Source organism: Coturnix japonica, chromosome 2 (assembly GCF_001577835.2).
Source record: "Coturnix japonica isolate 7356 chromosome 2, Coturnix japonica 2.1, whole genome shotgun sequence".
In the NCBI taxonomy this organism is placed as follows: domain Eukaryota; kingdom Metazoa; phylum Chordata; class Aves; order Galliformes; family Phasianidae; genus Coturnix; species Coturnix japonica.
The window spans coordinates 127,764,542-127,781,639 of NC_029517.1; the positions used below are offsets into that span (position 1 = coordinate 127,764,542).

The 17,098-nt window shown below is 35.0% G+C and overlaps 1 protein-coding gene across 1 annotated transcript in view; it reads right to left on the minus strand.

The window, feature by feature from the left end:
* LRRC6 (leucine rich repeat containing 6) overlaps positions 1–17,098 on the minus strand; it is a 28,325-nt gene that overhangs the window by 2,897 nt on the left and 8,330 nt on the right. Inside the window, exons 5-11 of the mRNA XM_015856370.2 lie at positions 16,899–17,098; positions 13,624–13,806; positions 12,989–13,066; positions 10,497–10,562; positions 9,309–9,378; positions 8,366–8,461; positions 4,680–4,762 (exon numbers count right to left, since the gene is read on the minus strand). Of these exons, the coding sequence (XP_015711856.1) occupies positions 4,680–4,762; positions 8,366–8,461; positions 9,309–9,378; positions 10,497–10,562; positions 12,989–13,066; positions 13,624–13,806; positions 16,899–17,098 (776 nt within the window). The remainder of the gene's footprint in view (positions 1–4,679; positions 4,763–8,365; positions 8,462–9,308; positions 9,379–10,496; positions 10,563–12,988; positions 13,067–13,623; positions 13,807–16,898) is intronic.

The window sequence follows — 17,098 nt, forward strand, 5'->3', positions numbered from 1 at the left end:
AAATGCACCACCCACCGCCTCACCCTGCTCACATCCACTGTTTGGTCTCCATAAACATTCAGCAAATGTCAACGTTGGTGCTATTTTTTCTGCATGAAAGAATTCAGTTTCACATCTTTGTTTCATACGCCCTTCCATGTCAGTTGCTATTTTGTCAGCCTGCCCCTCTGCTGCCATCTGTCGCATGGTATCAAAATATAACAGAATATTGCTGGGATGATTCAGCCTCTAATACCATACCACCAACATCTGCCTCTGATGTCGTGGGCCAACATAATAAAATAGGAAGCATTAATTTCAGAACAGCCATTGTACGTCTCCTGGAAATACACTCTTCTCATTGTGCATCTATGCAAAAAGCAGTATGACTACTGATGATGTCATGCCTATCTGAGAAAGTTTGGAAGAAAGAGTCCAAAGATTTTCTACCGAGGAGAGTAAAAAATATTCTTGTTGCTAATACTTTTCCATAAGCATTAGTAAAATAGTGATGAAGACAATAACATTTCTTGGAGGACCAACTGCACTACATCTAGAATCCTCGGTGTTTGCAAATGATTTCAATTTTAGGCACTGCTGTTTGCTGTTGAGTGGTCTCTGCTCAGGCAAGAATGATGATCTACAGATTAGATCATCGTGCAAAATAAATAATATTGAATTAAGTGCTTTTATTTTATTTTATTCTGAAATTTCTTTCCACTAGAAAGGTTATTGCTATCTTTATTTAGTTGAAAGATGCTTTAAAAAAGAAAAAGATTTCACAATAAAGAAATGACAGTCAGTCCTTCAATTTTGCATAACTACAGCAGCCTGCTGATCAATCTGGTGTGTGACAGAGCTCAAGTCTGATAATTTGATGGGGTTTTTTATAATTTACACTTTTGTTCACACCATTCTTAATTCCAGTATTTGATATTTTAATGATTTGACAGTTACATTTTCTGGTTTCAACTTCTGAATTTCAATAGAAGTTTGTATTGCCAAAGATTTCTCTAACTCATGATCAAGAAAATACATTTGATTGAAAGTTTCCTTTCTTGCATTAGCATTTCCAATGATATTTACAAAGTATGACCAACAGTTCTGGAGAGTCAATACCAGCATCCAAGTTTCAGCTTCATTTTTTGGTCCCTTACCTTTGTTTTCATAGTCATTTCATGATATCAGATATCAAACACGCTCCAGTATGTTCAACATACAAATCCATCTTAAGTCATATTTTTACATCTTAATTATCCCAGAAAAATAAAAAGTACTGCTAAATTTGTTAGTCAAAGCTGAGTCCTGTTTAAATACCAGGGAAGCTTACACTGGAAACCCGTCTTTTCATTAACATGTTCATTCATGGTTTAAGAGCAGAAATGAAAGTGAATTTGAGTTTTGAAAAACTGCATAAATCTGCTTGCAGTTCCTTCAGATCAGATTGTCTGCAGCTTTATGAAACTTCTGGCCTCATCATACTTCACCTTTCCAGTTTGGAAATTAATCGTTTTGTTCTATGGTATTCCTCTCTGCAACATTAAATTCTGTCCTTTCCAACTTGTCACACCTCTTTCTGCAAACTGCAGAGGTGCGCTGGGAGAGACCCTCAGCCCTTAAATATGTGGAAAGGAGCAGTCCCACACTTAGCAAAGATTCTTTCAAGGATTCAAATTAGAAGGCACTTTTTGTTTTCATTTTCTGTTTCTATCTTAGCAAATAGATTTATCCTAACCCACGAATTCCATTTTCTTTCCAGTTCTCTCTCCCTCTTGGGAGTGACTGAGTGGCTGAGAGGTGCTGAGCTGCCTGCCAGGTCAAACAGCAGCAGTGTATATTAACATTTAGAGACATTTTCCATTTTTTTTTTTTTTTCTTTTCTTTTCCAGTATGATACAGGAGGAACAGTCTAAAGCTGAATGTATAGGAAAAGAGTCATTATGTTTATGAAACTGTTACTCCTAAATTTCTGGTATAACTTTAGAAAAGTCAGTTCCCACCTGTGTATAAATTTTACCTATGTAACAATGGCAATTTAAGCTTCTGTTTCTCATGAATGAATTCTGACGCCAGTAGCAGTGAAGCCCGACAGATGCAACTGCTTTATTAGTGAATGTTCTGTAAGTATAATAAATCAAGAAACCAAATTCCTGCTAAAGTATCTTATCACTTTGAAAGTTTGAAATACAGTTTTGTATACAGTCACAGAATGTGGCAGAAGTAAGGAGAATCATCATATAATGAAGCTAACGAGAAAAGAAATTTAAAGCACTTCATTACAGTTTAGCAGATTATGTCTGACAGAATTTAGCTAAGACATCTGTAGCTGTCAACTGTAATCACTGCAATAAATATTCTTCTGTAATCTAAGAGACAACAATTCAGCAAGTTTTTAACATCTGGCTAGTCAGCAATTTTTCAAATTAACAGGTCAAAACCTAGTATTTTTAGTAAGAGTGTAATTCAAAATGCCTCCTTCCTAATTCTCTTCTTGTGATTTGTATTCCTGCAATATTTTAACAATAAAAATCACATTATTTTTTTTCCTCCAAAATCTTCAGTAAATATTCTAACAATTAATACTGAATACTGGACTGAAATCTAACAACTCCTTGCCCTTTGCCATAGAGTACCTTCAGTTCACCACTTGGCTGGAAAGGGGGCCTGCTTCATTATTAGTCTTCAGCCACTTCCTTTGTAGGCAAAACTAAAGGTACACTAAGTTCTAAGAAAATATATATTACTAACCCACTAGTTTCCAGCTTTTCTGATGTTTGGAAGAGAGATCATGTACCTAAAGAAGGAAGATCTAATTTTCTCATAGAGAAGAGTTAATACATTTCTTTTAACTGATTACTTTTAATAAGTATATTAATACAGTACTATAAGTATATTAATAAATATATTAATACAGCTAAAGGCTGTAGCTTCTGCTTCTGATACAGCCATTGCTTTTGTGTACCAAATACCCATCATTTGGCCTGGATCTTTTAAGAAATAATTGAAATACTCAGTAATTAAGAAGATGAACTGTTGTAATCACTGCTGCTTAAGGAAAGGGCACAGTGGTTGTGTCTCATTTGGAATGTCAACAAATTCTTGCAGTCATTGTCTTTTCACTAGGCAGGCCAGTCAAGAAAAGAAGACACAAACAATTTGTGTTAAAATTAAGAAATAAAAAGCAGGAAGAATGACATGAGAGACACTTGCAGTGCCATTTGGCCAGCATCCTAAATACAGATGATGCTAATCTTTACTGACTGCTTAGCCTTTCTAGCAACATGTATTACGACAAAACCAAACAAGGAAATATAACAATTCTGATTCAAATAAGCTGCTTAACAAACTTTGCAGTTACCATATCTCACAATGGTATGAATACTGTTGCCTACATCAAGAGGAAAAGGAACATATATTAAAGTATATCAAAGTGTCTGTATTTGGTAAGGCCATGTGGCCATGAACCTCTGTGTCTATCTGCTCTAATGGCTTTTAACACATGGTAAGAGAAAAAATCATAGTGATTTTTGCTTGCTTCCAGCAGTCACTGCCTACTGTCTGAAGGAGTTTAAGAGCTGGAGTAATGGCACATGTAATAGAATGGACCTAAGTTGCATAACTACAGAATCACAGGGGCTGGAAGGGACCTCTGGAGATCATCCAGTCCAGGCACATCCAGCCCATGCCCAATGGGCCACACGAGGCTGGCACTGCAGCTGTACTGTACCAATCCACCTGGCCCAACCCTGGAAGCACACTCATTGCTCAGCAACAGCCAAATGTAGATGTGCTATTAACACCATCTGAACTGCAACCAGGGCACAGGGAGGGTACAGTGATTAACTTATGGCAAATAATTGTATACAGTTTCATTCATTGGCCAAACAGAATCCAGACATTCAACTCAAAAATCTGACCATGTCCCTTTACTTTTACAAGCCCAATTTTACCAGAGAAAAACATTTTATCACTTCACAGTCACGCCTTATTCATATCATCCCTTTTTGGAAGTACACACGTGTGAACAACTGTTTTCAAGGATGCAGTACAGGAGGAGGAAAATTTCATCAGAAGTCTCTGATGAACCCTTTGGGACCTTACTATGAATAGCAGCCACTGCTGCTGAAGCAGACTGATGTGTTAGTTGGACTCTCTCTAGGAAATCTCCGTCTTTCTTGAACTGAGGAGCTCAGAACTGGACACAGTACATGTCCAGATGTGGCTTTACCAGGACAGAGGAGAGGGGGAGGAGAATCTCTTTTGACCTGCTGGCAATGATCATTTTAATGCAACCCAGGAAAACAAAGTGCAGTAGCTTAACCTGTATATGCTGTCAGTGAGCAAATGCCTTCACGAGAAAGATTCAAAACCATTTTTTTAAGTGAATTTGAGAGGCTACTCAGCAAGAAGATCTGCAAAAACAACTCCCAGTAGGTGGTACAGTTTTAGTGTGCACAATTTCAATAACTTGAATGGGTTGATGGAACAAAATAAGTGCTTTTTGGCTCTGCTATTGGAGCAGACCATTTTATAAACAGCACCAGACAGGCCATTAGTCTTAGGTTTTTATACACAGTTGTAATCCATGCTAATCAATATTTTCATACTTTTAAGAATAAGATAATAAGAAACAAAACTTTGGCAATTAAATAACTAATGTGCAAGCATTAAAACTAATGGGAAAGAAGAAAAGGAATTACCTTGTACTTTTCTGCACTGTGTTGCTGTCAGAAGGTCTGACTGAAGTTGATAATTTTCGTTTAGCCAGGATTATTTCTTTAACCTAAAGTAAAGATAGATAGGAAAAATAAGTCCCACAAAAGTTGATATTTACACTCAAAGGCATTCAAATTATCTGTCAAATATTGAAATAGTAAGAAGATATGAATAAATTTTCTCTTGTGACATTTTGTCTTTCTGTTAGCTTTTAAAACTCTTCACTCAGGATGAATCATGTATAAGGCCACTTAACCAAATGATTTCAATGGAAACATATTCAAATACATATTTGAGTATACATGTTTCTAAATGTTTAAATATATTCATGTATATATTAAGTATATGTTGTCTTGTTTAGTACCATGGTAATAATGGACATTGATTTTCTGTGTAGCTAATGAGCTTTTTCTTGATGTCTCTTCTGCTTGTATTTGAGTCTTAATGTCTATGTTAGTTCAGACATTTTTATTAAAGCATCTGCTGCATTCTGGAAGTCTTTCAGCAACTTTACTAAAATGGAATTTCAAGATTAAAGCCTAAGTGAATTCCCTTTCTTAAAGAAAACATATCCATCACCATTTTTTGGAAGGAACCTATTTCATTTCTCATGGTGAAAACATATCTCTTTCCTTTCATAACAGCATCATAGGAGAGGGATTCCTTAGCAATTGAAAGTAAGGAGGAGAACAGGAACGTAACTATAAAAGAACTAAAATAAATAGATCATTTTTTGTAGTATTTTGTAGTAAAACAAACTTGAAAGTATTCTGTTCCAGATCTCTTAAAAAGTCTTTGCTCCAAATTGTGTAAGAAGTAAGACAGATTTATAATTCTGTAGCTTCTATAATTCATTTCTGAAACGCATTGCCAAGAGGCTGATCCCTTCTGATTCTGTATATACGCTGGTGAAGGAAAGCCTTTTTCTTTGAACTGTCCTTCACAGGGGAACCTAATGTGTATTCCTTTGATCACCCTGACACTGTAATGTTCCTTACTTCACCCACTGAACATATTGTCAAGGAAAGCTAGGAAAATCACTGGTCCTGCAATCAACAGGAAAGGCTTCCACGACAGGATAAAATTTGTTCAAGGGTTTGTCAGTTAAGAGTTAGAATTTGTGTACTAGATCATCGAATTTTTTACTCAAAAGCTCTTTTGCTCAAAAGATGTCCTCCTACCTCTCTTCAAGAAGAAAATTAGGTGATATTGTCTCATTTCTTTTTGTTTTGAAACCATATACAACTATGCTATGTGATTCACCAGGACAGCGATCACATGTTGATCTCTCAGAGAAGTCAAGAAATGAGCCTAACTAATATGGAAAACAGAGCTGACAGAGGTTAAACATTGGCTGAATATAAGACTTTGGGCTCAGGAGAAAGTTAAATGACTGGAAATTGAAATCTGTGATACACAAGAAGAAAGTCTAAGTGAATATAGTGAAGCTTACTGGAAGTAATGCTATGAAACTGTTAATATTTAGAATGTTTAGAAACCAGAAAAGAGAGGTCTTTTAAGAACATTAGCAGATAACTCTAAAAATGGATGTGCTAAACAGAATCTGGCATATATTTGAGAAAAGAGAAGGAATTTATGAAAACAATATTTTTAAGCTGAGTCATCTTTTCAGCCTACAATTTGCTTTTCCGACAGTGACTTTCTTCTCCTGCAATGTGAATTCCATTAAGTAATAGAGTTCATCTGAAACACATTTATTCTGAAGGAAGAAATGATTTGTAGGGTTCCACAGCTGTATGTCTCCAAATGCACTGGATGGCAAAGAAATATTACTACATTTTCTACACCGAGCTGAGAATGTTATGAAATTTCATCAGATAATTCTTACACTGACGTGCGTGATATATATCCTTCTGTTTTCATATTAAGGTAACTAATTTTCAACGACATTTAAGTTTCTGAATGCTTCTGAATGCCTACACTATCAAAAGCTGTCAGAATTCATTTGCTATTGCTTATACAATGAAGGGTTAAACAAAAAATCAAAGTTTTCCCTTTGATTTATTAACATAAGGAAAGCCAGGTTTTAAAACCTGAAACATGATATGGAATGTATCAAACCCCAAATAAAAAAAAATGTTTGCTAACAACACTGATTTTTGTTGTTGTTTCACTAACAGTAATTAACACAACATTGGTATAAGCCACTGATGGCTTTTTACAAAATTGGTGATTCAATGTGTCAATTTTTGTTGAAGTTAAACAAGAAACTCCCTCTTTTTATCTTTCCTGCATAATTTTCAATGATGTCACTGAGCATAGAGGTTCAAAGGTTAAACACCTTCACATCACAAATATTTTTCCCAGAAAACAAAGCATGTACAATGTACATTTATCAACTCCTTGCCCATACAAAATGTGTACAGACACTTAAGATCAGGATAAATATCACACTTGAATAGTGTCACTATAACAATTCATTGAATGTTGAATCCTTCGCCTTTGTCTCGACAACCATCCAAAAACTGGTTGTAGACAATGCCTTGGAAATTTCTGACACCCATTCTGCACTGGCTTGCTGTACAAGAAAATTAGTACATTTAAGAAAAGCATTTCCAGAAAATAAGGTGAAAATGATTTTCTTCCTTCTGCTTTATGTAAAATTTTCTGTCTATAACATCTATGGGATAGCAAATCCATCAGAGAGGCAAGTAGAGATAGTTTATTTTTCATTTTAAGGGCTGGGAAAATATGATGAATGACATGCAGTGAAATGTTTAGCAACCTACTCAGAAACTCACTAAAGCAAGAAAAAAACACTGATTTCAGTTAGCTTTTGTTAAAGATCTTTTCTGGACAGTGTTGAAAAAGTCCTTCTGTTTAAGTCTACTTTTATTTTAACAGTATTTTAAAAAATTCAGTTACCAATGGAATGCGCTCAGTCTTTTAGCTAGTAACAAAGAATTTTATTTTGAAAATAATAATTTATCAGGAACAGAAATGTTAAATGTAGCGCAATATTGTCATTAGGTTTGTTCTCATCACAAAGTGAAAAGGAGTTGCATGAACTGTCTTTCCGCTCATCCTGAAATAATGAATTAACATCAAGTTTACAATAAAAACTTAGTGCTATCAAATATTGTTGATAACTTCAAACATAAAGCTCTGAAAGAAAAATTGTTTTGGCCTTACAGTTACTCCCAAATATTATTCATTATATTACTTAGAATACATTATTTTCATATTCATATGATTTGTATGGATAGAAAGCACTTGAGAAAGATTTGTATCACAAAAAATGTAATTTCCATACATATGTGGGCCATACAAATTTTTAAAAATTCATTTGGTTTTATTATCTCACATAGGCTTCTTTTTTTCAGTTCTTTTAAAAATGCTTCTTCATCATGGCTTCATTTAGACATGACAGATTTTGGAAGATATTTTCATATATAAGAAGCTGTATATGTTGCAAATGCTGGAAAAAGTTCTATTAATACTTAATTTCTTTAAGAGTTCTTTAAGGGAATCCTAAATAATACTTTTTGGCCCTATGATTAAATTGTCATTCTGGAATGCTCCTTGCTTGCAAAATATATTCTGAATAATGTTAGCTAGCTAGTTATTACCTTTAACTCAGAAACATTCCCAATGTACTCACAATATTTAAATACCTTTCTGCGATTCCTCACCAGATTATTTTACATACCTTTGGCATGCTGACAACTAAATGACCAGTTGTTTGTGATCTTTTAGCAGAGCTGCTATCTGGCCTTACTTCCTCAGGGAGCACAAGTTGGAATACCTGTGAGAAGACACAGTTGAAGTTTATAATACTAAAATAACCTTTTTCTTTTTTTTTTTTTTTTTAACTTGGATAGGACACACACATATGAATAACTGTCACATTCTTTGATTTTTACAGCAGTGTATGTCTAAATCCTCTGACTTTAAATATAGTATTACTAATCTTAATACATGATTAACATGCTAAACAGCTTTTACTAACAAGAATAGCTATATTTATATTCCTGAATTGCTGTCATTTCTGAAATGTTATAAATAAAAAATGTTATAAAATGATGCTTGACTTGCATTAGCAATCAGATGAGAAAGCTTATCTAGACTATTTTAGATTTAAATTAATTCTGAAATTTTATTTATGCAGTTGGTAAAGTCATAAATATGGACTTTTTTTTTACAATATAAATGTTTCAAATTTTTCAAAAACTTATGATAAAAATACAACCACTGAGGAGGGAGAAAAGTAAAATGACATTTTAAACACTCTTTCAAAGGAATACACATCCATTTGTTTCTGTCAGCTATGAATTCCAGATTGTGAAAGTGCTAAATAATAGCCTAGGGCAACTAATAAGCTCTCGTAAGTGATTTATGGTACACTATAATGGAAATAAAAAGTGAGAAGGAGAGAAAGTGAGAATGGAATTTCATTTCAGCATTTGCACCTCTTCTGGTTAGGATTTCCACAGTTTATACATGGTTCAAAATAATGCAAGTATGAAAGAATGGTTTTTCTACATATGTGCACACAAACTGATAATTACTGTAAGTCAGCTACAAAGTACACTGAATGATTATCATAAATACTAAGCATTGATCTGGCATGAATTTAATAAGAAAAAACTAACCTTTCCTTTCACCACTACTCGTATGTGGGTTGGCTGGACATCAATATCAAGCAGAGAAGTGTCCAGATGTCTTCAAAATGAAATATATATAAATTAATAAATTTTACAATACTAATCAGTAAATAAGCATTTCAGATTATTTAACTCTTTAGTAATAACTTGACAGTTTGGAAACTACAAAATTCAATTTTAGATAAATAAAATATTACTTGGATTTAGTGGAATGGTTTTTGGAAGAAAAATATGAATTTTCCTATGTGTTCACAAAACATCAGATAAAACAGTGTCTAAATTCTGCCAAGTACACAATATCAGTCTTTTAGTACATATATTGTAGAACTCCAGTACTTCAAGGTCTTTGTGGAAAGTGAGAAGTTTGTGTGTTTGTGTGTTTTTCTACTGATTTACTGCTTTACATTAACATGAACATTTGCTTACTTGATAATTAAAATTGTGGAAGTATTTTTCTACTATTGCTGGCTGGCAAATTTTTAATTCACTTCACTTATAATGTTACTTCTAAGGTGAAATTTTCAAACTTTTTAGTTTTCATTTCTTACAGAAAAGGTCAGACTACTACACAATATCCACCATATTATTGCACTAAAATATTTAGTAGTATATACTACAATAGAGTTATAAGGTTTCCTTCCCATATTTTGGTCAGTTTCAGCCAAATTTCTTCCAGAGAATGTTCCGTCATAGTTTAGGAAATAGCATAAACCATGGACTATTTCCAATAAGCACTATGGACAAGGCTATCCTACCTTGTTCCAAGAAAAATTTAACTAGAAGGACGTGAACTGTACCGGAGACCTTCTAGGGCCAGAAAATGGTCAAAAAATCCTATTTCCTACAATTTTATTCTGCCAGTGAATGAATGGAAAGGATTTTACATAGTTATAAAGGGACAAGTGTGGAGGAAACTTGTCTGTAGACTGCAAAAGATGTAAATTAAAAAAAAAAAAAAAAGACAATTAAGACACAGTGCTCATTCAATCAATCTGAAGGGTCTTTGAGTTATACACTTCCAGTTCTTTGACAGAGGCTTCAAGATTGATTCTATGACTCCCTGTATTATTTGTTTTCCTATTGAAATTCCTATTACAAAAAAGAGTACATTGGGAATTCTGCGTATTAGAACTTGCAAATGTCAAAAATGGAGTGGAAAAATACATAATGTCTGACCTGTAAACAGCAAGATCCAAGATGAACTGATTGTTTTCTTCATCATCTTTCAAAGAGAAATGAAGCCTAATAGTAATGATAAGACACACCATCAGAATCAACTGGGTTGAATAAGCAAACATTATGAACCAACTTCAAATTCAACTACTAGCAATTTCAGGTAAATAAAAACACCCCAAAATAATCATGTGACATGATAGCGATAGTGATCATGTGACATAATAGTGATCATGTGACATGATTATTTTAGAAATGGTTTCAAATTTTCCTCACATGTAGTAAAATTATTGACATACTGACATTTGAGCTAAAGTCACTCTTACATTCACTTTCTGTTCTCCCAACCTGACCCCCAAGAAACAAAACTTGGGCTGAAGGTTAAAGATAAGATCAGTTCGTCAGTGCAGAAAGAGAGACATCTGCTGGCAAAATGTCTTTTTTATAGATATCTTCATAGAAAAACAGTTCATGAAAAGCATGAACAGCCTGAAACCCAGTAATTCTAGCTTCATGCTTTGTTAATAAAAATAATAATTGCATGGTTTGGTTTTTTTTCATGCAAGTTACCTGTAGCATAAATATCTGCATGTGCATTTGTAAAGAAAAAAAAATATATATTGCATAATATCCTTGATTCTACAAGCTTTGTCATATTTGTTAAAAAACAGACAGTAGATTGTACTGTGTGTTTTTGATCTGCTGGCTAACCTCTACAATTTATAAACAAATCTCACCAGTGATACATTTAAAACAACTCCTGCACTTTTACTATAAGGAGATCTAGTCTACAGCTACGAACTCTGATGAAACACTGAAAGTGACATCAGAATCCTCAGATACTTTGGGCTCATCTAATAAAAAAAATGCTAAACTGTTAACAGTCTGTAATCTCTTAACAATAAAAATGCAAATATGCTTTTAAACTCTTTCCTCTACTGTGACACAGACTAATTGGAAGAAAGCTTAAGGAACTTTTAGTTTATGCATACTTTTGAAAAGAAAACTGAAAACAGTATAAACAACTTTTTTTTTTTTTTTTTTTCTTTCCCCATTCACGTTTCCTTCTCTTACTACAACTAAAATCTTGAAAATGCACTAAAACACAAAAGGTAAAAAAAAACAGAACTGTAAAATTTTCGAGGTGAAAACTTAGGTAGAAATGAGGAAGAGAAATAGTCTTCTTTTCTGAGTAGCATACATCCATTCTTCTTGATAACCATTCAGCAACAGATAAGCCTGGATATTGTTCTGGACATAAGACTTATGCAATAAAACCAAAACTTTGGAGGACTGCTAACAGTTAACTCTAGATGACTGTTTTTCTTGAAATTAGATAGCTTGAGCTTTATTCTAAATGTTTTCTATTAACATAAGATTTAAATTATTTAAGGTTTGTCATCTTTGAACCAGGAAATCATGCTTTTTGTTTTCTGTCAATACATTTTTACAGAAAGGTACAGCAAAACAATGACAAGATTATTCCCATCAAGACTGAATAAATACAAGCTTTTCTGCTATTACTTATAATTTTACCTAGATCATTGAAAATTGTGCATTGACCCTGCAATGTAAGATTTCAAATCCCTTAAATTTGCATAGGTTTATAAATTTCCAAAATTAAAAAAGCATTCTTCATGCCAATGAAAAGTACTTTCTTTGGGGTTTTGTATGTTTGTTTGTTTGTTTTTGCAGTTAAACCAGTCTTAATTTGGAAAAACTTGTTCAGAGAACAGCAGATAGGTATGTTTCCCTTCAAAGGCCATTTACTGATCATAGGATCTTGTAAACGTAGTTTGGGAAGCTGTTTAAAAGGGAGCAATTCTCTGTCTTCTGTTTTCTGTTAACATAACAAGGCTTGGTTCCAGTTTCCAGTGAAATCAATGGTAACACATAGCCCATATTCCAGAAAATTCATTTCAAAACAGAACTTGAAATCCATTTGCCTTTGAAGACTCAAGTCTCCATTGCTAGAGACCTCATTTAGTATCAAAAGAGATGTGTTGTCATGTATAGAAGTGAATTACATATGCTGCACAATTCTGCCAGGTCTATATCTGTCATCTGAAGACGGAATGATTTTGTTAAAAATAGTACTTACACATAAATTTCCACATTTAAAGTGGATACTTATACACATCTGTCTTCAACAGTCAAATTTTAGTCACACTTTTTCCACTATTAGCAAGATGCTGTTGGAGAGAGATATTTACCATAGAAGGGAAGAAAAGGAGTTTTCTACACAAAAATAAATCTTTAGTTTTCAAATATCAAGATATAAATTAACAACCTTTAACACTTTACTGACTGAAAGCTATTTTTCCAGCATCAGAGTATAATTTTAAGAGTAATTTTCCCCACTTGAAATCAATACTACTTATCAGAATTTGTCATTTCTCTTATTTTTTGTACAGTCAAACATCTCAAAATAGTGGTTTAAATCAACTGTAAAAATAGCCTCTTTAAATTCTTCACAGCATTGCTTCCTTACATACTTAGGCATATTGACATTCAGAATTTTTCCTTCTGCAGTGACCAGCTTTGGAAGAGGCTTCTCTCTCGTTTTTGACCCTCTAGACAAAATAGAAAGAAAAACAGTTCATAATTTCACATTTTCATATTTTACATTGAATAGCAAAATGGAAAGGAGATGTTACCTGGTTCTGGATCTTAAGGATACAACTTATCTCAGAAACTAAACAATTTATATCAGGTGTCCAACTGAACATTAAAAGCATCATCTAAAACTGAGCAAATGCTTTGTAGTATTATTTATTTACATACACAATAACTTCTTAGGTGTGACACTCAGTGTTCATTGTCGAACATGATATCAAACATGAGTTAGATGGCAGAACAGTAGAAATTCTGAAATCCAAACACTGGAAAAGCTGGAAAGATAAATTATTATATTTAAAATCCCTGTTTGAGGGAAAACAAAATAAAGGGTAAGATAAAAAATAGAAAATGAAAAAAAATTAAGCAACCGGAATATTTTATTCACATTTTTAAAGCACAACTGGACAGGTAGAGACAGTATTCAATGTGAGGCAGATGCCAGCTTCATCTTTGTGCCTTCAAGAAGTTGTTCATCTTCTGTTCCCAAAATACATTAAAAAAAAAATTATACCTTATATTGTCTTTAGCTTTCCTTTTTTCTTCAATATATCTGTGAGCTTCTAATCTAGATTCTGGAGTGTATGGTGTTGGCTCCTCCCAAAATCTTCTGTCTTCTTCATCATCTTCGGCAGTTCTGCATGTCTGTTGTTCTCCTTCTGTCTGATGATTTTCTTTGTATTGTAGGGAGTCTGGGCTACACAAAACCACAGAGAATGTTGTTTGAAAAAAGAAAAGTAATAGCACTGGTTGATTACTCCAACATGAATATAAATTCCTACCAATAACAATATTTTAAGTATTTGGATAACTTATTCTGCTCTTCTCCTTGCAGCAATAAAAAATAAAAATATTTTGACACAATACTTTTCACTGACTCATCTAAGAAATGATACTATGATTTTGCCAAGCCATCTGAGAATTCTGAAAGATAGCTCAAAAGTTAATTTCATCAGCAGGCCTGTCAGATGCCCTTATAACCTTCAGGTGAAAGAAAATCTTCAGTCCCTGTTATGTTTAAATACTTCCTACCTCAGGCAGTAGATGATAAGAAATTTATAAGATACCAGCTTTTTACGTACACATTTCAAGTACCATTTTTGAACATAAGTCACTTTTCCCCTATCACTAAGCTATCTATATAGAGTGAAAACTAAATTTATGATACAGCTGTGATCTGTAAGAACAAAGTTGCATAACCAGTGGAAACAGGGATGTGTCACCTGGGAAGAATACAAGGATGCTGTCTTGACATGCAGAGATGGGATTAGAAAAGCCAAGGCACAGATGGAACTGAACTTGTCAAAGGATGTTATAGAAAAAAAGAGTTTCTATAGGTACATTGGTCAGAAGGGATAAGTGAAATAGATCATAAATCGTCTGATAAATGACAAAGGAGAACTGGCTACAACAGATTTGGAGAAGACTGACATACTCATTAAGTTCTTTGCCTGAGTCTTCACTGGCAGTCAGGATTTTCCTATTTCACACAACTCTGAACCTCATATTCCTGAAACTCTTGCTGGGAACTGCGGGAGAAAACTCCCACACACTGTAAGAACAGAGTAAGTCTGAGGTGGTCTCATGAGACTGAATTTGTACACATCTATGGGGCATGATGGACATGCATCCAGGGTTCTAAGGGAACTGGCTGAAGTGGATGCCAAAATGCTCTCCATCATACTTGAAAAGTTGTGGCTGTCAGGCAAAGTTCCCAGTAAGGGAAAAAAAGGAGAAACATCACTCCCATTTATAAGAAAGGGAGGAAGGAGGATCCAGGGAACTGCAGGTCAGTGAGGTTCACCTCAATAGCCTGGGAAGATCATGGGGCACATCCTCCTGGAAGACACATTAAGGCACATGAGGGATGAGCAGGTGATCTGAAACAGAAGGCACAGCTTCACCAAGGGAAGGTTCCACCTGACCAATCTAGTAGTCTTCCATGACAGAGTAACAGGTTTGGTGGACAAAGGGAAGGCAACTGATGCCATCTATCTGGACTTCTGCAAGGCCTCTGACGTGGTTTTGCAGCGTACCCTTATCTCTGAATTATGGATATATGGACTTGAAGGGTGGACTATTTGGTAGATAAAGAATTGGCTGGAAGGTCACAGCCAGATAGTTGTGGTCAATGTTTTTAAGTCCAGGTGGAGGCTGGTGAGAAGCAGTGTACCCCAGGGGGCAGTCTTGGGAGCAGTACTCTTAAATATCTTCTATTAGTGATATAGATGATGAGGTTGAGTGCGCCCACAGCAAGTTTGCTGCAGAAGGAAAAGATGCCATCTAGATGCACCTTGATAAACTTGAAAGGTGGGCCCTTGTGAACCCAATGAGATTTAACAAAGCTAAGTGCGAGGGTGTGCTGGACTCCCTGTCACGGACGCAGGTAGATTTTCAGTTAACCTGTGACAGCTTGGGCTACAGTAATCCTGGATGTGTATACAGTCTGGGAGAAGAAATCCTTGAGAGTAGCCCTGTTGAGAAGTAGGTAGGGGTCCTGGTAGATGAAAAAATTAACATGAGACAGCAGCGTCCGCTTGCAGCCTGGAAGTCCAACGGTATTCTGCGCTGCATCAGAAGAGGGATGGCCAACAGCAGGAGAAAGATGATTGCCTCTCTACTCGACTCCCATGAGGCTCCATCTGGAGCACTGTTCCTGTGCCCAGGGCTCCAACATAAGAAAGACATTTAGGTTTTGCAGAGGATCCAGAGGAGAGCCATGGAAATGATAAGAGGGCTGGAGCACCTCTCCTATAACAATACACTGAAGAAACTGGTCTTGCTTAGCCTGGAAAAGAGAAGGCTTCAGGGACACCTCATTATGGCCTTCTGGTATCTAAAGGGAGATTATAAACAGGAATGAAATCAAATTTTTACATGGGTAGGTAGTGATACAACAAGGAAAAATGGTTTTAAACTAAAGGAGCGAAGATTTAGATTAGATGTCAGGGGAAGGTTTCCTCACAGAGAGTGGTGAGGTGCTGGAACATGTTGCCCTGAGAGGATGTGAATGCCCCATGGCCAGTTTTCAGTTCAAGGCCAGTTTAGGTGGGGCCCCAGGCAACCTGATCTAGTGTTTAACCTAGCAGCTGCCTGTGGCAGGTGGATTGGAACTTGATGATACGTGAGGTCCCTTCCAACCCAAGCCATTCTATGATTCCTTGATTCTATGAATCATGGAAATTAGACTCTATTGGCTAAAATTGGACTAAAGATGAATGTCAAATACAATGAAAGATAAACTGAGAGAAAAGTCCATCTGCTGTCTTAATCTTATTAATATAAGGTTGAAGAAGTGTAGGGGTAAACATTTCCATAACCTTTTAAACACCTCAAAAAAATCTTCAAATTTGGTTCATTCTTAGTATCTTAGTATTAGTATTCTTTAGTATTAATAAAGTCTGCAACAAAAGAAATTATAGATGAAGATGAACAGCTTTTTCTGAAACAATTGTATTACCTTAAATAACAATTTCCAGCCTCCTGAAAGAAGCTATCAACTATACCATTTTGGCACCCAGACAATTTAGCTTGGAGATACAAAAATTCTTCTGTGCTTTCTGCAGGTCACTAATTAATGACATTTATAATTAATTATATTTTTCCTGTAGGCATAAAATGCTTGAGGATAAATGCTAGAATCCCACTAGAATCAGTACTAAGACAAACATGAGACTTCAGGTAGAATTACACAACCAGTATTTCAGGAGGAAAAGCAAAATTGCTAATGAAGAAAGAGAAGAATGATGATTAGACGACTACTTAAAAACTGTTGCCACCTACTGTTACCTTCCAAGTCCAAGCTCAGCTTCCTTTTTTTTTTCTTTCCTTTCCTTCCTTTCATGCATCCTACTTTGAGCCTCTTCTTTCTCTTTGGCTCTTCTGAGAAGGTAAGCTTGTTCCTGTTCTCTGATTTTCTGTTTCACTTCTGGATAGTGTTGAAGTGCTTGAATCCTCTCTGAACGTTCTATTTCTTTACTATCCAAATA